Source organism: Saccostrea cucullata, unplaced genomic scaffold, assembly GCF_032062105.1.
Source record: "Saccostrea cucullata isolate Sc308-1 unplaced genomic scaffold, CSIRO_AGI_Scuc_v1 ctg141, whole genome shotgun sequence".
In the NCBI taxonomy this organism is placed as follows: Eukaryota; Metazoa; Mollusca; class Bivalvia; order Ostreida; family Ostreidae; genus Saccostrea; species Saccostrea cuccullata.
In genome coordinates, this window is record NW_026940735.1 from 338170 (window position 1) to 363760 (window position 25591).

Consider the following 25591-nt stretch of genomic DNA (forward strand, 5'->3'; position numbering starts at 1 on the left):
ATCACGTCACCTGTATAATTATAGATCACAAAAATTTAATAAAAATTCAATATGTAAGGATATTTTTACACAATACACCCAACCCGTATCATTTGAATAATACTTGATAGAACTACTTTTCATATTAACGACCTTCACCTTTACAAATGAAATGGGGAAATCGAGATGAGACACTGTCAGTATGAGAAATCGAAGTAATTCGGGTGTCCGTTTGGATTATTACCAAAGATTACTAAACAAAACCATTCTTAAGTTTCAGGTAATACAACATGCCAAACATTCAAAATAATATATTATCTTTTTCATCGACTTAGAAATATTCCAAAACAAGTTGCACCGTGACAGACATATATGTAGACAAAATAGGGGCATATTTTGTCTACATATTTCTGTCACGGTGCAACTTGTTTTGGAATATTTCTAAGTTAATAACGATGAAAAAGATAAAATAATAAACAATATGGATGATTTTCAATCACGAGATGTACAATAAATCTTCTTTCGATGTGAATGCGGTTTTGAATCCTCTGAATAGCCTAAAACTGCACTTATCTTTTTAACCCGAAATTCCTTTGGAGTTATGTAGCCTAAACTAAAACAGGCGATACCACCGCTTTTGACTTCAAATATTTTAAGAGATAATTCTCGGCAGCGATCATTGTTCTTTTACTATATACAGATATTTCCTGAACTGGACTGCTTAACATGAATGTCAGTGGCATAGTGTCCATTAAAGTAAAAAAGGCAAATTATATATGTTAATTTTGGTAAATATCGGTAATTTTTTAAAAAAATATATGTAATAAATTAATTGGTCAATAATAAATAAAATTTAAAAAATAAAATTTGGTATGTATATTTATTTTATAGCTGTAAAACATAAATTTACAGTCTTGTTTCTTTTATTGGTGTTAGCAGTCAAACTGAGTACCCAATGGCAAAGTACGCATTTCCTTTCTGGCAAATAACTGAAAAAATCCCAAAGTAAAGGTGATGGAGAGTTGATGATGCAAAAATACACTGCATTACGTCTCAAAGGGGTCTTATGTATCCTATGCATAAATGATAGTCCTTGGACCGGAAGTCCAAGGGTTACTACAATGTGCTAATTCAGAGAAAATTCGACCTAATCATATGAAAAACAGACATTTAAAAATGGTAAAACATAATTGATTGGCTAATGCACTTATTGGTTAACCTAGTAAAAGAAATTAAGCTGCAAGTGTTGTTTAGGGCAGTCTGTGACGTTGTAATTTAATGGCGCAAAAACACAATGCTTTTAACAGTCATATGTTACAAAATTCAAAAGATAAACATTTAACATTTTTATCAAATCTCTCATGTTCTGAAAAGTGTTTTAGCTTTACTTTATCCTTTTTTGGAAATCATTATATAAAAAATTTAAACATTTGTTGAGTACTGCTTGTTGCGTTTCTTTTGCGTGTCAGTATATATACAGATATTTCCTGAACTGGACTGCTTAACATGAATGTCAGTGGCATAGTGTCCATTAAGACAAAAAGGCAAATGCCTATATACACATAATTTTGGGCAAAATATATGTTTTTAAATTAATATATGATAAATGTGCATGCATATGCTTTTAATATTTAAAAATTAAAATTTTTTTGTCATACATATTTCTATGATTACAGAAAATGTAATTGAAAAGAACATGTAAAAGCAGTCAAACTTACCCCAAAAAGACCCTGCAATCCTCTTTGACAAATAAAGGTAGTTTCTGCAAATAGGCGGAGACAGTTAAGTCGCATGGTTGTGGAATGTAAACATTAGCACATATGAGTTTTTCGCACTACGAATTTAAATGGAGAAGAGAGAGAGATCGTGTTGATTTTATGGTGCACAATTGATAAATGATTCTGATGTTAAGGGATGGGGTAGATGTCTCGCTCTGCAGACCATAATACAGAAGCAACATAAGCCTTTACATGTACTTACTAATAACACTGTCAATACCAGAATTCTTTCAAAATACCCCTAATGAAAAGCATAAAGTTAAATAAGAGACATATTATCTTCAAACCCTATTAAAATTTGCGCAAAAATCTCCCTTAGTTTAAAGTTGGAAGTACGATAGATACTGTCACAACAGAAACTTAAACACAATGAAATGTTTAATGAAAGCGTTAGCGTATTGAAGAGCAGAATGTCACGTGAGTAATGTGATTATAATATCAATCGTTGATGCTCGGTGACCGGTTAATTTAGTATCTATCTCGACCCTAGTTTGGGGACATTTTTAAAAAAATTAGATATGAGCCTCAACTTGGCCAACATTGTCCTTTGGATGTGTATAAGTTTAAAGTAATATACGCCGTATGGATGCCGTTTTGTATGTGAAACAAAATGATTAAATGATTTGAAACACATAAAGTGTAATGAAAAAATAATATTTCCACAAAATTTAACTATAAAACTCGTTGTAATAACAGAACAATAAAGCAATATGTGCAATAAACATTAGCACAGTCTTTTCATGAATATTGATAAGAGAGAGAGTGCGTTGATTTTATGGTCACAATATAAACGTATGTCCACTGAAATTATAGACAACGAGGCACGTTGCATTTTGACAACGATTATTAATAAAAGGTTAATATGCGTCATAACAGAGTATAGATGGTTGATACTGATTACATTGAAAGATAACTTATATTAATAGTAACACGCCATCCATGTCAAAAGTGAGTTGTATCTCAAAGGGCTTACCTCGTTTAAAGTTGGAAGCCGTGTTTGTTTATCAATCTAACACAGTGAAATGTTCACGTGGTGGATTTACTTAAAAAGAGCATTATTCTCCTTGCAGGATAATAAATAATTATAATTTGATAACTTTATAACGAATTTTATTTAAATGGTGTAATTTACAGCATTTTCGTAACTTTTATTGGTAAACAAAATATATAAATTTCCAGCCGTATTTTAAAATGGTGCACGTTATAGCGTATATTACTTTAAATTAAAATACATATTCTGTGCAAATGAGACCAATGACTAAGTTGCGGCTCAATGTAAACAATGTCTTTGAAAACTAGTATGCATATGAATAACAATAGAAATGTGACAAACTGTTAGACCCCCGTCTCAAAAGCTAGTGTCACTTGGCATTATTTAATAATGTTAGCCTGTAAATGGATATACGTATAATCCCTATTAACCGCCCCATGTGCTTAGAAAATTGTAAAAAGGGGGCGGTTATTTTGGTACTCTATTTATGATATTCAATGTCATACTTTAACTTCAAAAAATCTTTTGAAAAAAAAATGAATAAATACAAGGAACCAATCAAATAATGTCTAACTCTACTTAAAGTGAAGATAATCCACCCAAATTATGCTAAATTATTCATTTTCGATTTTCCATTGAAAAATTGGATAATAGATAAGTTTAATTTTCCCTTTCTTCAATATTTTGATACGATTCTCGTTGATTTTAATCACTGTACAGGGGGCCCTTATTTCCTGACAATTGAAAAAGACCTAAGGGGGCGCTTATAGGGGCAGGGGCGGTTAATAGGGATTATACGGTATAAACATATAAATGTCAATAAAATCTTAAAACTTCATTGTTTCATGTTTTTGTTGGGCAAGTGAATTTTTTAGGCGGGCAAGTGAAATTTATTGTATCACTTGCCCTAGGGCAAGTGAGCTATAAAAAATATTCTAGACCCCTGACTTTGAACAATGAAAGGTCAATATGTGGTTATAAGGATTCATGGCAATTGATATTGACCAAAGACACAGAGAGTGATAGCGACCTCGCAGGCTTGGTCGCTATCACTTTCTGTGTCTTCGGTCAATATCAATTGCCATGAGTCCTTATAACCACATATTAACCTACACTGAAGTCCATAATTGTACATTATATGGTATATTTAATTTATTACCTAACCTGCAATATAAATTATAATTAGGCATTATACTCATATTTCATGACTATGAGGGAAACTGTCAAACTGCATGTTGACCCTATCGAGGTCGCAAGTGTGTACTATTCATTTGCAGGGCAAAATGATATATTTTGGTGAAATACTATATGTGTACTAATAAAAGCGTGCTTCATAATTAGCAACTTTTGGCGTGGACAACAATGTGCTAATTCATGAATACCGCTAAGAAATCATGCATTTACATGTACATTATACACTGACCAGACATGTATAGAGGTAATTTATGATTACGCCAACAACTCCATACCCCGTGATTATGCTAAATTTTGAATATGCCAAATTATGTACTCATATAGTGTGAAGTAAAAGTAATTGTTTAAAAAATGTCATATAATTATCTATCAACTAAAAGTTCGCCAAACATAATTAATTTTTCCTGAAGAAGAGTAGTACCACAGTTACCGTGAAAGCACTAATTGAAAATATGTTTAGTTAGTTGCAAAGGATATAGTGAAACTAGATGCATGGTAATGGTAGACAGACATCTCGGCCTGTGACGGTTGACACGTTGGCCCTGACAGGTTGGCCCAAAATTATTGACATGTGGGCCCGTGTAAAAGACACCGCAGCCCAAGAAAAATTTTGTGATAGAAAAAATTAATCAAGTGTCTGAATTGACATTATAATATAATTAATTTGTCTTTCGGGGGATTAATTATTTTTCTTTCTAAAAATTAAACCAGGAAGGGGGAAGGAGGGGTCCTATGATTTCATTTCTTGCATCTCTCTCTTTTGGAAATGCACAAGGTAAATGATAAGTAAATAAGTAATACAATATTTCATTAACATATAAACAATTCTTTCCTACATGTAATTTTTTAGTGTGATAGGTTAATGCAAGAGTTTAAAAAAATCTATATGAAATTTCTTAATGTACAATGTTGTTGAAACCATAAATTAATTTTCATGAATGACATTGTTGTTTTCATAAGAAATGTTGGCAACAATATTCAATGAAGCCTGCTCGTAATTAATCCCTTATCATTACCAGTATGACACAAACTTGACACTCTAAAGAATGCGCCACAGATTTTGTTTGTTTAGCAATTATTGACTTAATTATATCTTTTCATTCCTTGATCAAAGTCAATATGCTAGGCTTAGGGGAAGATTTCTTTATTTTTTTTAAAGAAAAGGTCGTTATTTTGTTGACTTTTTTCAGTAAATATGATAATTTTTTTTTAAATTGCAAATTCTGAAATCAGAAATATTAGATATTTCAGAATGAAATTTTGCTTGGGCCTTGGTGTCTAATAGATTGGCCGACCTGTCTTATATCTTGGGCCGTGGTGCCTCATAGATTGGCCGACCTGTCTTATATCTTAGGCCGAACTGTCGGAACCGAGGTGTATGACATTCGTGGGAATGCCACAAATGACCCCCATAGACAGACACAATTTCAAAGTTTATATTTAGTTTTAATTTTTGGCTCAAGTGAGCTATTCTGATAAAAATTTGTCCATATTCTGTCGTTGTTGTTGTCGTTGTCGTCGTAAACGTTTCACATTTTCATCTTCTCCTCAAGATCCGCTGGGCCAATTTCAACCAAACTTGCCACAAAGTATCCTTGGGTGAAGGGGATTCAAGTTTGTTCAAATGAAGGGCCAAACCCTTTTCCAAGGGGAGATAATTATGAATTAATGAAAAATTGATGGCATCTTTTAAGTTTATACAAATCTTGACCCCCAGGGGTAGGGTGGGGCCACAATGGCTGATCAAAGTTTTACATAAAGCAATATATAGGAAAAAAATTTTTTCCCCAAAACCATTGGGCCAGGAAAGATGAAACTCATGTGGAAGCATCCTCAGGTATCGTAGATTCAAGTTTATACAAATCATGACCCCCGGGGGTAGGGCGGGGCCACAATGGCTGATCAAAGTTTTACATAGGAATATATAGGAAATTTTTTTTTAAAAATCTTCTTCTCCAAAAACATAAGACCAGGAAAGATGAAACTCATGTGGAAGAGGTAAGATGAAGGGCCACAATGGCATGTAGGAATATATAGGAAAAATCTTAAAAATCATTTTATCCAAAATCATTGGGCCAGCAAAGATGAAACTAATGTGGAAGCATCCTCAGGTAGTGTAGATTCAAGTTTGTTCAAATCAATTGACCCCTCGGGGGTAAGGCGGGGCCACAATAGCCGATCAAAGTTTTACATAGGAATATATAGGAAAAATATTTTTTAAAATCATCTTCTCAAGATCAGCAAAGCTATGATTGGTGACATTAATATGGAAACATCCTCAGTTAGAGTTAATTCAAGTTTGTTCATATAATGACCCCTAGGGGTAAGGTGGGGCCATAATGGGCAATCAAATCTTTACATAGAAATATACAGGAAAAGTTTTTGAAACTTTTCTTCTCAAGTATGGCAAAATTATAATACATGTATGTTTTATTGATATAGTGACATTCTCAAGTTAAAAAAAAATAAAAATCTAAATCCCTTCTCCCCCAAACGTAAACTTTTCAATGCTGAGCTGATTTGTGTTTTTAAACTAGCCCTTAGGTGCTTAGGTGAGCGGTGTGGCCCATGGGCCTCTTGTTTTTGTTTAACTTGACCTGTATTTTCTGAGAAAATACTGGCATTTGCAATTTCAACCTTATACATATACATCCCTACAAAATTTACAGAGCAGAAACTGAATATGTCTTATTTTTCCTCAGTTCAATAGGGATAAGTCAGTAAAAAGAAAAGTCATCAAATTATCGGAACATGACCAAATTTCAACTTGACCTGCACATTCCTTTAATGTGTTTTGTGTCAAATGAGTTGAATGTGTGCAGCTGTTGTTTAGATAATGAACAGAGAGTTGATGACGGAATGAATGAATGACAGAAGGGTAACACTATATTCCCAGGCAGGCATTTTATGGTGGGGGCATAAAATGAGTGTTAAGCTGACAATGGGAGATAATTCTTGAGAATGTGAAATTCAACTATAAATTGCTATTAGAACCAAGGCAATGATTTCCAAAGGGAATTCTTTGATTTGTAACTGGAAAGGAGATTTATTCAATGACCAGATTGGAATTCCCCCCCCCCCCTTTTCCCCTTGAATCAATAATCAGGTGCTAAACCAAACTAAGAGAATCAGTAACTGAATCTGTCTTACTGACGTATTGAATCCTGATAGCTTATTATCTTAGTACAGAAAGTATGGATAAAAAGATAACTGGTCCCTGTATATTTATGAACATTACTTACAGAAGTGATTCCTTTTTTACAGAATCCTGTGACAGGATTACTACCTTCTAGTGAAGAGAACAGCCATGCCTGGGTACGGGACAATGTGTATGCTATTCTGTCAGTATGGGCGTTGGCTCTGGCTTACAGAAAAACAGCTGATCTGGATGAAGATAGGGCCAAAGCATATGAACTTGAACAGGTAACACAGAAATCTGAACCAATATTGAACTAACAGAATTTTTTTTTAGACAGAAATGCATGATGTTTTAAAAAATCTCAAAAGCAAGAAAATTTGAATAAAATACCTAGTTAAAGAAATCAAAGAACATGTCTTTAAGGTGGATACATTTTGTATTTATGAATCTTCATGTACATACAGCATGTACAGTTTGTATGTATCAACTAAAGTATAATTTTTGTTAATGTTCTAAAAAAAAATTTAAAATTGAAATTAATATTTACATGTATCATAAAAATGTAAATGGTGGATTTAATTTTTCAATAGAAATTCTAGCTCTAATTTTTTTACCTTAGTTGATTTTAAGAGTATTATTCTTCCACTCCCAATACACACCCGGTCATTAGAGTTTCTACATTAAGAGTTACTATGTTTTTTTCTTTTTTAAGGTTCTTCGATACTCGGATAAGAGAGATAACTCTTAATGACATAAATTTCTATCATTCCTTTATAAATTTGGCAAGTTGAAGCGTCTTTTTTGCCCCACAAGCTATGCTATAATTGTTTTTATTTTATTTGCAAAACACATTTCGTTTGGACCTGAATATTTTTGTTTTGATCGTATCCAGTCTGTGGTGAAGCTGATGAGAGGACTGTTACGCTGTATGATGGCTCAGGTGGAGAAGCTGGAGAAGTTTAAGTATTCACAGCATGTAGATGATTCCCTCCACGCCAAGTACTGCAGTAAGACTGGGAAGACAGTTGTCGGTGACCATGCCTGGGGGCATTTACAAATAGATGCCACCTCTATTTATATACTGTCCCTAGCTCAGATGACAGCCTCAGGTATATATACCTATAATTCATACCCTCAGTGTCTGAGACTGCCGCTTAATGACATTAATTAAAAGAACTCAATACACTAAATATTTACTGTATGAGTAGCTACTGCCTCAAAAATATCAATATGTTGCAAAGTTATGATATTCCAGTTGAGTAATTAAAGATCTAATGTATAGGTGAGATGTGATATAATCTATATACAACATATAATGGTATCATTGTATGAGATATTGGATTACACTTCAATTATAACTATTTATGAAATTTATTGTAACAGTTTTGTAACACTTAAATTTCAGGTCTTCAGATTATTTTCACCCTTGATGAAGTGTCTTTTGTACAGAATCTGATATTCTACATCGAAACAGCCTACAGAACACCAGTAAGTCCTAAGCCAAAAGCTCAAATATTTGTCAGCTTCTTTAGTATGCATGGGTGACCACTGTTCACTCTGTTATATACATTCAAGATGTTTATAAATCCCAAACAATGAACGTAAAGACATGAGATGCTGTATTTTATGTCTTTTCATCCTGCTTTGAAAAAGCTTGTATTGTGCATATCGTAAGATTAATACAGGTATGTATAATACAGGGATTAACTACTGAACTTTACTCTGTACAAGAAACATTGTTTAATAGTGACACAGTTAAAAGAATCTAATATTCCTCTACTTTTAAGCTGTAAAATGATTTACTGTTGTTGACCTTCCTTGTCATCTTAATTTTGCCATCTTTTACTACTCTAGGATTATGGTATCTGGGAGAGGGGGGATAAAACAAATCATGGACTTCCAGAGCTTAACTCCAGCTCCATTGGAATGGCAAAGGTACATTAGTTTTTACAAAGAATTTACTTGAAGAATCAGTGAAAAAGAGATCAAAAGTACCAGTAGAAAGTTGTATTAACCAGAAGGGGATAATAGAAAATCTAAGATACTGTTATCTTCTCAGCCTGATGAACCAGTAGGATATGTGTGTGATTACTGTAAAGTCCCTTTTCACTGCCCTCTTTCCCTATAAGTGCCCCAGTGCCTTTTTATTTTTAATTGTCAGGCATATCCCTCATCCTTTTAGAAATATCTTTGTAAACATGGAAACTTCTAACACAAGAATTTCATTGAAAGTCTTTCATAATTTTAGGAAGTGAAAATAAAACATGGTAAATTTGTCGGATATTTTGCATATTTTGTATATAAAGTATTCCTGAAAGTGAAAGTTACTTACCATTTGTTCTCTTTAATTTGTGTATTGTGTATTCTCAATTTTTTTTGGTGAAAAATAAATCATAATTTGAGTTGATTATCTTATTATAAGATAAAGTTCTAAAGACAATTATTTAGTGGCCCCTAAATTTAATTTCATAAAATATAACAAGAATATCAAAATGTCTGCCCCCTTTTTGCAATTTTCTAAGTGTCTTTGTGGTTAAAAGGGATTTTATGGTAAAGCTTCCAAAGACAATGTACAATGGTTTTCAATTGATATATGCATATATGAAAATATTTTTAAAATATAAAATTTTGGTTGTTAATCATAATGAGATGTTGGTTTAATCAATTTTAGGATTGATGCATAATACATTTACAATGAATTACTTCAGTATTTTTATAAAGGAATATATAAATTGCAGGCAGCTTTGGAAGCAATAGATGAACTAGATCTGTTTGGTGCCAGAGGTGGGCCCTTGTCCATTGTCCATGTGTTACCAGATGAAGCACAGCAGTGTCAGGTAATTTATATCAGTCTCTTAACTGGGAATCTTTGATTCATTATTCAATAGATCTAGTCAGAATTATTTGTTTTGCTGGAAGGAAGGGCGAAAATGTAAAAAACAAAGTACATGTATTTACTTGTGTGTCTGTACGTCCGTGTGTCTGTGTGTCCTTGTAGCTGTGTGTCCGTCCATAACAAATTTTCGTTGCAGTTTTCTCAGCAACTACTCACCACAGATGCTTGAAATTTTAACACAATTTTCTCTGAGGCATGCTATATGGTGGGATACATTTTTGTTTAAATCTGATGTCAACTTCCTGTTTGTTTGTACGTCTGTCCTTTTCATCCATAACAAATTTTCGTCGCAGTTTTCTCAGCAAGTACTCATCGCAGATGCTTGAAATTTTAACACAATCTTCTCTGAGGCATGCCATACGTTGGGATACATTTTTGTTAAAATCTGATGTCAACTTCCTGTTTGTCTGTGCGTCTGTCCGTTTCATCCATAACAAATTTTCGTTGCAGTTTTCTCAGCAAGTACTCATCGCAGATGCTTGAAATTTTAACACAATCTTCTCTGAGGCATGACATACATTGGGATACATTTTTGTTGAAATCTGATGTCAAATTCCTGTTTGTCTGAGCGTCTGTCTGTTTCATCCATAACAAATTCGTCACAGTTTTCTCAGCAAGTACTCATCACATATGCATGAAATTTTAACACAATCTTCTCTGAGGCATGCCATACATTGGGATACATTTTTGTTAAAATCAGATGTCAACTTCCTCTTTGTCTGTACGTCTTTCCGTTTAATACATAACAAATTTTCGTTGCAGTTTTCTCAACAACCACTCATCGCAGATGCTTGAAATTTTAACACAATCTTTTCTGAGGCATGCCATATGGTGGAATTCATTTTTGTTCATATCTGATGTCAACATCCTGTTTGTCTGTGTGTCTGTCCGTTTCATACATGACAAATTTTCGTTGCAGTTTTCTCAGCAACTACTTATTGCAGATACTTGAAATTTTAACACAATCTTCTCTGTTGGGAGACATTTTTGTTCAAACCCGATGTCAACTTCCTGTTTGTCTGTGTGTCAGTCCATTTCATACATAACAAATTTTCGTAGCAGTTTTCTCATTAACTATTCATAGCAGATGCTTAATTTTAGTACACTCTTTGTTGAGGCAAGCCATATGGTGGGATTAATTTTGAAATGAATCTGACGTCAACTTCAAATTTTTCGGTGCATCTGCCTGTTATTGAACTTGTGTAAATTAACATGATAGTTGATGATTTACATCAGAGCGGGGGTATTACTAGTGAGCATTGGCTCACAGATTTCTTGTTTGTTTTGCTTGGAGGAAGGGCAAAAATTTAAATCAAAGTGCTTAATTGATTTACTGATTGAGTTTTATTGTTGAAAAACTCATGGAATTTCAAAGTATAAATTTCTTCACAGGCTATACTTCATTCCATGCTTCCCAGAGAGTCCAACTCTAAAGTAAGTCGGTGATATCTTCTTAAAATTAATAAGACTATGAGCATAAAAAATATTATAAAATATAAATTTCATGTACAATGAACCTGTATCATTTATTTACATCTTTTAACCTGAAACAAAATGAAATTTTGGTGAGCAGTAATATCTTGGTTTGACATTGCAGGAGATAGATGCTGCTTTATTGACTGTGATCAGCTACCCTGCTTTTGCTGTGGATGATGGAGAAAAGGTGGAAGAAACTAGGGAGACCATTGTGTCTAAACTGGAGGTAAGATATATTACTGTATAATCAAACAACTGAAACAAGGGAGACCATTGACTAGAGAGGAGATAATTAAATATTATTTTAATAATAATCATTTACATCTCACTACTTTTAGGGTAAAAGTAAAAGAACTATATTAACTGTATTCATTTGATTTCAGGGCAAATATGGTTTCTGTCGATTTCTGCGAGACGGCTATAAAACAGCTCGAGAGGTAATGTGGTATCAAATAACTATTTGTAAACATAAGTATTTTAGTTGCAATCATTTAGCACCTTTCAACTACCTTATCCACTGATTTGTATACATACTACTTACAGACTAAAAGAAACTTGGATCTAAATGCACAATAGTTGATGATGAAAATTGATCTTTTTTTTTAGCGTCAATTCATTAACATATACAGAGCTTATTAAACAGTGTGTAAAAAGGTATCATGATGGATAAATACTTCTAAAGGTACTGAAAAATTTTTGCATATAAAAGTTGTCAATGTTTTTGATAAAGTTTCTTTTGAATCAGGATCGTAATCGTCTTCATTATGAGCCGTGGGAGCTGCAGGTGTTTGAGAGGATAGAGTGTCAGTGGCCCATGTTCTTTGCTTTGTCTGTTTTGGACGGTTTGTTCAACGGCAGAGAAGAACAGGTTGGTAGTATTGTGAAGCATTGGAATTAAAAAACTTAAAAATTTTAAAAGAAAGAAGCAAAATTTGTAAAAGTCGCAAAACAGAAATTGCTGTGGTATTCTTTGAGCTTGTTAAGGCATTTAACAAGATGTTTCATTTTCCACCTTAATTAAAGGGGTTAGTTTTGAGTTTTAGGTCCATTTAAAGCAAATTATCCAAAATATGATTACAGCTGATTATATGTGTTGCTTAGAAAAATGATGATTTTTAATGCCCCAATTTCAAGTAGAACCATCTGCACGATAGACATAAGATGTTATACTCATGTTGGCCATTTTAAGCCAATTGTCCCTTTTGATTTTCATGTCAAAGGTCAGCTTTTTTGCTTGATTTGGATGAAACATCATAAGAACACTGCCTTTTATGTGTAGATACATGTAATAATCTTGATTTTTATTAAAAGGATTCCAAAGGGGAAAAATGTTTCTATTTTAATAGTTTTGCTTTATTAGTATAGCATAGTCAAAGTTTGCTAAGTCAAGACAAAAAATTTCAAAAGTGATTTTTTTTAGGTGAAGAAATATTCAGAGAAATTGGATTCAGTGATGTTGAAGACAGATGAGGGAATTTATGTTATACCGGAACTGTATGCTGTTCTTAAAGATAAGGTTTGACATTATTGATTCTCATTAATTTAATTTTAAACAGTTGTATACATTATAATAAAGTTAAAATAAGATCTTTCATGTGCTCGTCTATGCTTATTGCTTATCAATATGCATATATGAGATTGATTGTGGGTTTCCAATGATGAGCAACAGTATTTGGACTTCCAGAATAATTTACTGATGGAAGCACTTGAAGAAGTTGTTTTAAGTTGAATATCATTTTCATGAATTTAACCATGAACTGTATTTGTACATGGAGTTAGGAATTACACAGTAAAACTTCTACAATCTGTAACCTCTGATAACATAAATATTTGCTGGATTAGACGACATTTTAGATTAGAAAGGACTTTCTAAAACTGATTTAACAGAAAAGGACAAGAAGTTTTCACTGCAGTAGTCAAGAATTCGGAACATGAAACAATCAGAGTAGACTAATTTAACTTTACTGCACATCGAAATCATGGATAGTTTGAGTCAAGTAGTTGGTATACAAGAAATTCATCTTTTATCAGTTTATCTTTAATTTTCATGTTGTTCAAGGATATGTTTTGATGTACAAAATGAGTTGATCTACAAAATGTTTAGACCTACAAAATGAGTTAATATAATTGTTTTCTATTGAACAGGTGGAGCAAGAATATAAAGAACCAAACAGCCAAGAGAGAGAACCACTGGGGAAAATGCCTCACAAATGGGGGCAGTCATTGTATATCATCAGTAAATTGGTTCAAGAGGTAAAAGAAAAGGTTTCTGATGCCTAATGATTAAAGGACACTCAAAATGTGGCTCCACCAATTGAACTTTTCTCTTTTTGTATGAGCCTTTGTATTGCCTTACACATGTATATGGTTGTAAAAATTACTAAAAGCAATGTAAACAGGATTAAGTAAAAATGAAACTGCTCCATTTACCTTTAAGGATAGCCAAAAATTTAAACTGATTTACCTTGTTGTAACTACATCTTTTCAAAATTTTATAAACGTTCTGTTAATAGAGAGACTGTAATGCATGGTATTTTTACTCACTAGAGATTTCTATGTGTTTTATGACATCATTAGATTGTAAGAAAAAAATCATTCAGAGCTAGAATGACAGATATCCTGAGCATCATTACTGGTTTCATTGTAGGGTTTTTTATCTCCTGGAGAGCTGGATCCTGTCAATCGTCGATTGGTTTCTGAACCCAAACCAGACATTGTTGTACAAGGTAATTTTCTTAATTGATCACAGTTGTTTCTGATCTCAGTAGAAGCATAGCCATATCGGTATTAAAATTTCTTCCTTTATTTATAGAATCTAAATTGTAGTCACAAGTTTTTGTCAAATGTCTTGATTTTTGTACCTAATCTATTTTGTATCATCATAAATAACAGTATGTTAACAGGCACTGTCTTCATGATTGTAAATTTGTATTTATTAATGCTTATTGTTGTTTTGATAAATCTGCTCAATGGAAGATGAATTTTAATATTGGTATTACAGTGGTAATATTGGCTGAAGATGACTACATCCAGTCTAAGCTGTTAGAACATGACATCAAGGTGCAGACAATGTCAGAAGTGACCCCATTACAAGTGTTCCCAGCAAGAGTTCTTACTCAGATCTACTCCCTACTGGGTAAGTAGGCAAATCAGTTAAAGTGGGCTTTCTACTGAGTAAGTGGGCTGGTCATTTAAATTGGGATTCCTATTGGGTAAGTGGGGCAAATCATTTAAAGTGGGCTTCCTACTGAGTAAGTGGGCAAATAATTTTAAGTGGGAATAAAATAGCTACATTTATATGTAAGAAATACCTAGTGGTTGAGTAGAAAAACATTAAAAATGGAAATTTAGATGACTTTAGAACTTATGTGAAAACTGATGTATAGAGAAATGGAGATGGAAGTTTTTACTTTTAAACATTTTTTTCTTGACTCATTTTGACAGGTAGAAACAAGAAACTAGGTTTGACTGGACGCCCCAAGAATGAAATAGGTCTGCTGGCCACCAGCAAGTTGTATAGTTTTCATGATCAAATCTTCGCATTTATTCCACAGGTATGTTGTCTAGAATCTTCTGATGCACCAGGTATTTGTCTAAATATTTGGTATTGTGCTGACATTTGATATTCTTTTTGTTTACAAAGTTAGTTAAAACAAGATTCACTTGAATTTAAGATATGATTGTAATTAATCATTTCGATGATGTAAACTGTTTATAAAAAAGAAAATTTTGTATGATTGATCTTATGCCAGTGTTGGGGAAGAATGGAAATTTCTACTAAAAGAGAAGAAATAGAGTATTTGTTTTTACAGATGGCAGACGAACATCACTTTTATCTTCCCAAAGACACAATCCTGAAGTTGGACATGTTTGCCAATGATGTAGGATTTCTTTCTTCCAATTGGAAGTGCATAGGGCGGCCATTGGTTATCATTCCAGTATCTTCCAACCTTAATTCTTTAGGTTCCAAATTTTGATTGTTTCTTTTTTTTACAGGTCTAAAGCTTGAAATGAAATGCATAGCTATTTTCTTTGAAAGCACTCAGAATTTTCCTATCAAACCTTTTCCCTATTAAAATCAATATCTTCTGTATGTATTTCAAGTCAAACTTACATTTGCAAGGGGTTTGGGTATGTGGAAAAGGGGGTTAATGATAAATATAAGAACTAAGTAAATTAAAAGAAGATGCACTTCTAGAAAAATATTTTGAATCTGAGAATGAGTTTTAGAAAGTATGGTTTGGCTTGAAATTGGAATGAGCTGAGCATTTTGTGAAAAGAGACTTGAAGAGGAATTCTTATCTGAAGGATTTGGTCACTGTGGTGAAAAGTGAATGTGTATAAAACTATTTATCTTTATGTCTTCAATTTTTTTTTTTAATATGTCAATATTTTTTCAATGCTTTGGTTATGAATATAATTGAAAATGTATTGAGTGCTTTATTGAATTTTTTATTTTGAGCTTCTGAAGCATTTTAATTGGCATACATGTATTGATACTAATTTAATGTATTATTCCAAATAGATGAAAGATTAGAAAAATTTTCAAGTCTGCAAAGCTTATTTTCAAATTTTAGATATCAGTCTATTTTCTCAAAGATTGGGGGTGACAGCATTTGGAATGCAGAATAAAAATATAGATTAAAATTTTTTTAAAATTTAGATTTGCTGATTCTATGATGTAATCAACATTCAAAAATGATATTACAGGAAAAAAATAATGTAAGAGAGGGGAAGTCAATGAACTTTCAATGGAAAATGAATGACTTTTTTTTTCAGAAAACATTTTCTGCAAGCAGATGTAACTGTATCTTTAGATGAATATGTATACTTGGCTCAATTTTTCATCATTTCATTTTAAAAAGGCATTAGATGTATTTTCGGGTTTAAAATTATGATTAAAGATTTAATTATAAAAAGCATTGATAGGAATCATTTTGATGTCTAGCAGTTTTCATACAAGATCTCTCTCATCAGGGAAAAAGTTTCCCCAAAGTCATCTTTAGAATAAGGCAGTAAAATAACTTGCAAAGTAAAAAAAAAAAGAGGCACTAAATATTTGAATTCAAATTATTTAGTAAATAATATTTATTTAGAATAATTTTCAGTGAATTTTACTGTTGATCCATTAATAATGTGCGTGAGACTTCATCATTTTGTCCACATCATTTTGAGCATATTAATAATGTGTGTGAGACTTCATCATTTTGTCCACATCATTTTGAGCACCAATATTCTAACTGTTCCTTGATCACCAAGGTTTATAAAGGAAGTGCTAAACACTAGTGAGAAATATTTATGAGACTTTGAGAAAATTTGCACTATATAAAGGTGTGTAAATGCTAATATAAAATTAGGTTATTCAGTTTCAACACAGGATACCTGGCATATTTCTCTAAAAACAATGTTTTTAGACAATGAAGAATAAGTGAAGAATAACCACAATGGTTTATACATGTACCTGGTACATGTATGTACTACATAGTTACTTAGATTTATATGCATTGAGAATGCACAAGCAAATAATGTTTTCAATTACATGTATTTCATTTTGATTAATGTATTGTTTAAAATGCTTTAATCTGTAATTTATTTCAAAATATATGTCATTCACAGAAGTTCTTAATTTACTTGTATTTCATTTAACCTCAATGTGAATGTGTAATATTACTATGGAATTTAAACCTTTGAATTAACAGTGTTTAGGGCTTCCTTAATATATCTTGACACACAATCTCATATTTCATAAACCTTCTTGGACAGAAGCATTTACTGTCATCATCATGACATGAGTTCTTGATGTATTTTGAAACATTTTTAAAATTATCTGTTTGATGTATACCCTCTTCTCGTTTTTCCTGCGTAGTTTGTGGACATGAAAAATTATTACCTCCCCTTGGACATAGAGTTTGCATTGTTTACATTCAATCTGGAATTGGAATATCTGTCCAAAACGTGGAGAATGATTGGTCTTCCGACCGTCACATGTCAAATATCACATGACATGCTAGGTTCGGCTCTTACATCACATTCAATACTAGCACAAGCTGCTAGCGCTACTGCTGGGGTGCAATTTACCCCGTTTTTGACCTTTGTTTTGCTTTCCTATTATTTCTGCAAGGTATTCTTGCAGAGCCTACATACTAGTGTAGTCAGTGTTGTGCTGCACGGGAATGAAGGTACTGGTTTTTACTCTGCTTCATGCATTTAGTTTAGGTAGAGTACATGCAAGTCCAAAATGAATTAAATGATGTGGCTATGATTTATTAAATTTAAAATTAATTGTATGAATTTGGTTTCTTCAGGATATGAATGTAAACCCAACCCACTAGATCCCTGATTCTGTTCACATTTCACTGACAAAGTGTATTGTTTAAACTGCAACAATATTTAACATTAATCCATTTTTTTTGTCACTATGATACGATGTGTTTTCTATCCACTAACAGTTTGCCAGAGCATCTCCCCAGCTCTGCAGCTGAGATTGATCTGTGTCACTTTGTGTTAATTATCCTACTAATTATTGATTTACATGTTGATACTAGCCTTTTGACTGTGTATATTCTTTCAGTACGCCGATGCTCACCAGTTCTATTTGGCTTTAGACTTCACCTTTATCATTGACAAATTTAAGAATGACGTTGGTTATTTCTCGGGTAATTGGAGGAACCTTGGTCGCCCAGTCTACATTTATCCTATCACAAACGCTGTATTAGGTGCAGTTTTATTTCAACATTTTATTGCTTCACAGTGAATAGATATTTATATGTGTACTTGTGTATCATAAAGTAGTACCTTTAGATTCAGGATTCACTTAGATTCACTTAGATAAAATTAGATGTATTAATAACTCAATTATGAAATGTGCTTTTGCTATAATAGCAAATTACATAACATTTGCAAAGGATGAATATTTTTTTTCACGAAAGCAAGGTGCTTCTGACATGTTGACTATTGTCTCCTGAATCTACCATCAATTTTATTTTCCTTCCTCCTTGGACCTCTTTAGATTTCAATAAAAAAATGCATATATGATGCATTCAAATTAATTCTTTGTTTTCTCCATTTACTGCAATGTCCACCCGGGTAAAAATATTGTGTCCTTTGCATGCATTTTGTACAATATTCAGAGGTGCTGTATTTCATTTCCGAAATTTTTTTGAAATTATACATGTACAGATGTATATATGCAGAATTTTTATACATTTTTATTAATATTTTGAAAACGATGTTTGAAATAAATTCTTTTAAAATTCCATTTCCACCTACTAAGTTATCATTAAATTGCCGGAGAGGTACTTTGCAAAAATTCTGGAAATGAAAAGAAATAATTGTTGGAAATGAAAAGAAAAATTGTCAGAAATGAAATGAAAAATTATCGGAAATGCTATGTAGATTTCCTGAAATGAAATGCAGCAATTCAGAGCAAAGGCCAACTCATTACTGCTATTCAATTACGGATATAATTTATGCTTGCAAGCCTCTACATTAAGATTTTTTTGTTTATTGAAATTTAAAAATACAGTAATGACTTGGTATCTGGTAAACTTTTATTTGTAAATCTTATTTTTTTATACATGTTAATCTGTTGCATGCCCTAATCACTGCTAGACACCTATCTAGCACAGCTGCATAGGACTACATGTTTTGCATGGCATCATGATCTGCTTTGTAATATGAACTGTAGGTTAATTGTTTTCAGTTTTTTAGAATCATTATGCATTCAAAATTACTAAACATTAACTTTTAAGAATTGCATGAAAGCTGGTATTTTTAATCATGAAATAACAAAGCCTGTATTACTTACATTGAATTCTTTTCATTTTAGAAGTCCTGACACACAAAAGACTTTTTCTTTTTTTTCTTTTTACAAATACATGTATCTAAGTTTACAAAATATTTCATCATTATCTTCATAGAGAACTTTGGAACTATACTTTGAGTGATCAGTTCTTTCTTTGGGCCTCAAATTTAATTAAGTGTCTACACATGTAATTCTTTAGATCTGTACAGTATTTGGATGAAATACTAACTGTCGAAAGTAGCAAAGCCCCAAAACATGCTGTAGAAAGCATATTTATCAGCAGGAAAAGACGTCTTCAAGAAAATCTTATTTGAATCCACACTGAACAATTGATTCCAATTTCCTCCTGTACTGTACAAATCTGTGTACATCGTAAAGCACCGCTCATGTAGATCTGTAGACAACACACATCATCTTTAATGTTCATCATTTTTTATGAACAAGGTCATTGGTCATTGTGGATTAATTGCTTTATGACATAGATATAGTCCATTTGAATTTACAGTGATTTATCTAAACCTTGAAAGAAAGCAAGATCGTGCAACTATGAGTCAAACTGAATTCAGAAAGTTGGAGGAAAAGTTATGTTGCCAACAGGTTGCTAACAATGATAGAAGGATAAACAGTTTTTTTGTACTCCTAATTACATTCTTAGATATTTGTCTATTTGTAGTTCATGGATGATCAGCAATTCTACTTCCAACAAGACGTAATATTATTATTTGACATATTCCGTAACGAGTTATCATATCTCAAAAACAGTTGGAGTGGATTAGGTCGCCCAACGGTTGCCATCTCAATCAGTAGCTCTGTACTCGGTAGGTGGATCCAAAAATTCTGGAGGTGAAGCCTAAATAAAACACATCTAAGCTTTATGGGATTTGAAAGTTGAGTATAGGGCTGGGAATAGCACACCATATAAGACATTAAGACATATTACGAGGATTTCAAAAACTGTTCTTGAAAAAGCTCTCAGGACTAAGCCTTTAAGTGATACAAAGGCCTTGAAAGAAACCAATTTTTTTTGTTGAGATACATGTAGATTAAGTACATATTTTGATCTAGTTTTTTGTCAGTCACATAACCAGCATTTTTTTGTGCACTGAGTGAGAAAAAGTTGTAATTGTTTTACTTTACAACATTAGTATTTCATTGAATATTCCTAACATCAGTGTTACACTAAATAATTAACACTAAATATTTACTCGTTAAACACACCTAAGAGCAACTCTCAGGGAATGAGAGTTAAAACTTAAGAAATAAGGGAAAAAACAAACAAAATACGATATATTTTCCTTTGATTTTGTGTCTCTTTCTTATGCTTAGCTAATGTAGACGAAGTGCTTCAACAATCTGTCCAGTGTGCATGTATACATGTATACCGGTATATATATGATGTATAATCCATCATGTGCAATAAATGCATGTAGTACATAGAAGATGCACAGTATATATATTTATGTAGTAGATGTTTCATTATTAAAAATACTTATCATTATATAATTATATTACATTTGAAAGCTTCCAAAGAAGCTATAATTTTCTCGAGCTATTCTGACATTACCCAGAAACAATTGCTGATGTAGTAGAAAGTTGATCAATTGATTAAATTTCAATTGATTTAATTTTTAATTTAAAAAGTGTTACTTAAAGCAACACTTTTATACTGTTAATTCTTATGTGACAGTGACAACTTTTCACCATTTTTTGAGTTCAACTAGGCCAGTATTGCACCAGTTATGAATATCTTTCATCTCTTTTTTGTAAGTTGTCCTTTTTACGCCTTCATAAAAGAAGATATTTCTAGATATGTAGTTTTTGCCCTGTCTGTCTGTTTTTCTGTTTGTCCGCAAAAACTTGAACCTTGCCCATAACATTGATTTGGTTGGCGCTATGGCTTTGATATTTCATGTATATTTCCTGTAACAAGACCTAGTATATATGTAGCTTTCTTTGCATACCAACATACTGTACGTGTACATTAATTGGCATATTAAAAATACACTTGTTTCATAAATTAGCACTACACATGTATATGTGGTGTAGTGTAATATATAAATGATTTATATATAACAAAATACATGTAGATGATTTCTTAGTGATATTCATATATAAGCGCATTTTTGTCTGTGCCACAGCTGCTAAAATATGAAGCTCACTTTTTAGGTCACCTGAGTAAACTCAGGTGACCTATTGCTATCTGTTTTTGTCCGTCGTCGTGTGCCTTGCGTTAACATTTGAACACTTTCAGCTTCTTCTCTGCAACCACTCAACCAATTTCAACCAATTTTGGCACAAAGCATCTATGGGTGAAGGAGAACAAAATTTTTGAATTTCATGGTCCCGGCATCCCCGGGGGCCTGAGATGTTGGGCCAAAACCACTAAAATTAATGCAATCTTTAAAAATCTTCTTCTATGCTCCTGGACATCAAGCAAACTGTTGGCATGATTGTAATCAACATTGAGTCCTCTACCAAAATTGTGAAATTCATGGCCCCAAGGTCAGGGGTTCTTGTGCTAGGGCTAGGGCTGGGCTAATTAGATGATATAGTGAAATGCATTATTTCTTTGAAAATCTTCTTCACTGCTCCTGGGCATTAGATAAACTAACCAAGTACATAGTTATGTTGTATAAGACTGCCTCTTCCAAAATTTTGAATTTCATGGCCCCTGGGAAAGGAGTTCTGGAGTTGGGGCAGGGCTCTATTTATTATATAGTGAAAATGCATTAATTCTTTGAAAATCTTCTTCTTTGCTCCTGGGTATTAAACAAACAAACTAAGTACCTATCTATAATGAGCGAGAATGTCTCTTTCAAAATTGTGAATTTTATGGCCCCAGGGTCAGAAGTTCTGGTGTTAGGGTGGAGCTCTAATGATTATATAGTAAAAATGCATATAAATTCTTTTATCTTCTCTGCTCTTTGGTATTTAACCAATGAACTATAATATAGTTATAATGAGGAAGGATGCTTCTTCCCAATTTGTGAACTTCATGGCCCCTGGGTTAGGGGTTCTGGTGTTAGGGCGGGGCTCTATTGGTTATAAAGTGTGAATTAATTCTTCGAAAATCATCTTCTCTGCTCCTGGGTTTGAAACAAACTAACTAAGTACAAAGCTATAATGAGCGAGAATGCCTCTTCCAAAATTGTGAATTTTATTTTATTTCATAGTCTGAAAATAAAGTAATGCTTTGAAATCTGCCCTTTGGTGTTAATCAACCATCTATGATGAAGTAAAATTTATAAAATTTCCAAAATTTTGAAATATGTGGCCCCAGGGTCAGTGGTTCCTGTTGGTTGGGGGGCACAACTGGTGGTTATAAAGTGGAAATGCATTTTCTCTTTGTTACTCTGATCTTCCTCTGGGTATTAAGTAACCAAAGTGAGCATGCTAAGTGTATAGTTATGATAAACAATGATGCCTCTTTCAAAATTGTGAATTTCATGGTTTTTGGTTAAAAACACGAACCTAATTCAATCGTTGGAAAGTTGTTACATGATACTCAGGTGACTTATAAGGTCCATGGGCCTCTTGTATAAGTACACATACAGTATTTTACCTCTTGACCTTGACCTATTTTTGGAAAAATTAACCTTGGCCATTACCTTTTTACAGCTGGTGCTAGTTTTTTAATACTTCACTTGTTTATTTCGTGTGACAAGACATTTCCTTGAATATGAAATATTTTTTACCTTAACCTCAGGTTTGACATGTAAAAAAACCCATTAATCTTAGCCATAAAACAATTGGTGCAAGGGCTTTCATATTACACATGTTCATTTAGTCCTTTTTTTGGGAAGGGGGGGGGGGCGTAGCAACATTTTTAAATTTTTGACATTGCGTGACCTTGGAGTTTGACCTTTATTTCAGAAACTTATTAATCACTGCCTTAAAATTCCATACGGGGTTGTCAGTGTTTCACAAACTGGTGTTGTTTTTACAATGAAACTTCAGGTAAACAAGCTACATGAACATGCTAATGATTATAGGTCTGAAACAAAATGTCCAAGTTTTTGTATTAGGAGTCTGAAACTCTAGTCATGGGTGAACCAAAGTTCAGCATCAGAAAATCTTTGATTATTATTTTCCAATGGCCTCTTCATACCTTCTTCAGAAAAAGAACATTTATGTTTAATATTGATGAAATTCTTTCATATTTTTTTTATAACATGATAGAAAATCATAGATCAATTTATTGTTTAAATCGCTTCCATAAAATCTTAAAAGAAATGTACTCTGCCTTTTAACTCAAATGCAGATTATGTATTTTCAAATTATATTCTGCTTTTTCTCCAAAAAATGATCAATAGATTTATATATGATTTTGTGATCTAAGTATTGCATACCAGTTAGTCAATTTAATAGCTATAATTGGAAGTTTTGATTTAAATATCTGTTACAGTAGAAAATGCTGTCAATGTTCATACATCTCTTGGTTTTGATGATAGGGTAGGGGAGGGTTATTGGAGGCAGTTCATGGGTAGTTGTTTGATGATGGGGTAAGGGAGGGTTATTGGAGGCAGTTTATGGGTAGTTGTTTGATGATGGGGTAAGGGAGGGTTATTGGAGGCAGTTTATGGGTAGTTGGTTGATGATGGGGTAGGGGAGGGTTATTAGAGGCAGTTTATGTGTAGTTGGTTGATGATGGGTTAGGGGAGGGTTATTAGAGGCAGTTTATGTGTAGTTGTTTGATGATGGGGTAGGGGAGGGATATTGGAGACAGTTTGTGGGTAGTTGGTTGATGATGGGATAGGGGAGGGTTATCAGAGGCAGTTTATGGGTAGTTGGTTGATGATGGGGTAGGGAGGGTTATTGGAGACAGTTTATGTGTAGTTGTTTGATGATGGGGTAGGGGAGGGTTATTGGAGGCAGTTTATGGGTAGTTGTTTGATGATGAGGTAGGGGAGGGTTATTAGAGGCAGTTTATGGGTAGTTGTTTGATGATGGGGTAGGGGAGGGTTATTAGAGGCAGTTTATGGGTAGTTGTTTGATGATGAGGTAGGGGAGGGTTATTGGAGGCAGTTTATGGGTAGTTGTTTGATGATGAGATAGGGGAGGGTTATTAGAGGCAGTTTATGGGTAGTTGTTTGATGATGAGGTAGGGGGGGTTATTGGAGACAGTTTATGGGTAGTTGTTTGATGATGGGGTAGGGGAGGGTTCTGGAGACAGTTTATGGGTAGTTGGTTGATAATGGGGTAGGGGAGGGTTATTGGAGGCAGTTTATGGGTAGTTGAAGGGTTTAAAAACATAAATGTGAAATTAAATGGTGCATTGTGAGATGCACAGTATAATTATATTTTTTCTTCAAGAATTACTTGCCATTTTAATCTTTTATATTTAATTGACATCATTTCAGATTTAAGCAGCAGTTTTAGTTATAAGTAAACTAGATTTAAGGTATTTTATTTGATACAAATGAAATAGCAAAGGGATCTTTTATTCTTTTGCCTTTGAAAATGTACTTTTAAACATCACATTTGTACATAACATTGCCATATCAAAATTTCAAATAGAGAATTCTACGAAAGCAATGTGCTTTCTAATAGTAACTGTGAAAAATGTTCTGGCATGTAAAAAAAAAAAAATCCTGAATTAAGCTCCAAAATAATGATCTGTGCTGCAGACATAATAAAGCATGTATTTTAATTAATCTTCATAAAAAATTAGCAGTCTCCTTTCTGTTAGCTGGTAGTGGTGGCTTATCTGTAAAACTGACTAATTTAATCCAGACCTTTGAATTATTCACAGTTTTGCCATGTGTTTTATTTATAATTATTTTTTTTTTTGATTATTTATAAAGCATCCACACTACATACCACTCACTCGACACTTCTTCAACTGGCTTTATTGCATCGTATGCATATTGCAGTGCATTATATAGAATTTTTTTTAAAATTTACTAACCTTTTAAAATGTATAAAAATCATTACTGTAAAAAGCTAGTACATGTAAATGAAAAATTGATCATGAAATTTGTGTATTATTATGTACAGAGAAATAAAAACAAGTACTGATTTATTTAATTTTAAATTGAATTTAGATGTTGGTCTTAATCCACCAGCTGCCCTGATAGGGACAATCAAAAAGTTACAAAGTGGATACATTGCTGGAACGAGGCAAGTTATTTCAAATCTTATAGACTGGCAGTGTAAGAAGAGACTATTCCAATATCTAATATGTGTGAGGGTGTGTTAGTGTGTGTATTTTCTGTTCTTTTGTATGTATGAAAATTTTCAAAAATAAAGCATTAAAAAAAAAAAAAATTCTAAATGTAGCTTCCTCAAAAAAGGACTAAATCCATGCAGAAACATTTAATTTATTTCTTGCTGT

The 25591-nt window shown here is 32.9% G+C and overlaps 1 protein-coding gene across 1 annotated transcript in view; it reads left to right on the forward strand.

The window, feature by feature from the left end:
- Nucleotides 1–116: 116 nt before the first annotated feature.
- The window catches only part of LOC134256088 (probable phosphorylase b kinase regulatory subunit alpha), a 50565-nt gene continuing 25090 nt past the window's right edge, over nucleotides 117–25591 (forward strand). Inside the window, exons 1-17 of the mRNA XM_062738691.1 lie at nucleotides 117–259; nucleotides 7207–7365; nucleotides 7974–8190; nucleotides 8487–8569; nucleotides 8936–9016; nucleotides 9820–9918; nucleotides 11370–11411; nucleotides 11575–11679; nucleotides 11837–11890; nucleotides 12199–12321; nucleotides 12874–12969; nucleotides 13599–13706; nucleotides 14101–14179; nucleotides 14455–14589; nucleotides 14898–15007; nucleotides 19931–20075; nucleotides 25302–25377. Coding sequence (XP_062594675.1) covers nucleotides 182–259; nucleotides 7207–7365; nucleotides 7974–8190; nucleotides 8487–8569; nucleotides 8936–9016; nucleotides 9820–9918; nucleotides 11370–11411; nucleotides 11575–11679; nucleotides 11837–11890; nucleotides 12199–12321; nucleotides 12874–12969; nucleotides 13599–13706; nucleotides 14101–14179; nucleotides 14455–14589; nucleotides 14898–15007; nucleotides 19931–20075; nucleotides 25302–25377 — 1790 coding nt within the window. The 5' untranslated portion in view covers nucleotides 117–181. The remainder of the gene's footprint in view (nucleotides 260–7206; nucleotides 7366–7973; nucleotides 8191–8486; nucleotides 8570–8935; nucleotides 9017–9819; nucleotides 9919–11369; nucleotides 11412–11574; nucleotides 11680–11836; nucleotides 11891–12198; nucleotides 12322–12873; nucleotides 12970–13598; nucleotides 13707–14100; nucleotides 14180–14454; nucleotides 14590–14897; nucleotides 15008–19930; nucleotides 20076–25301; nucleotides 25378–25591) is intronic.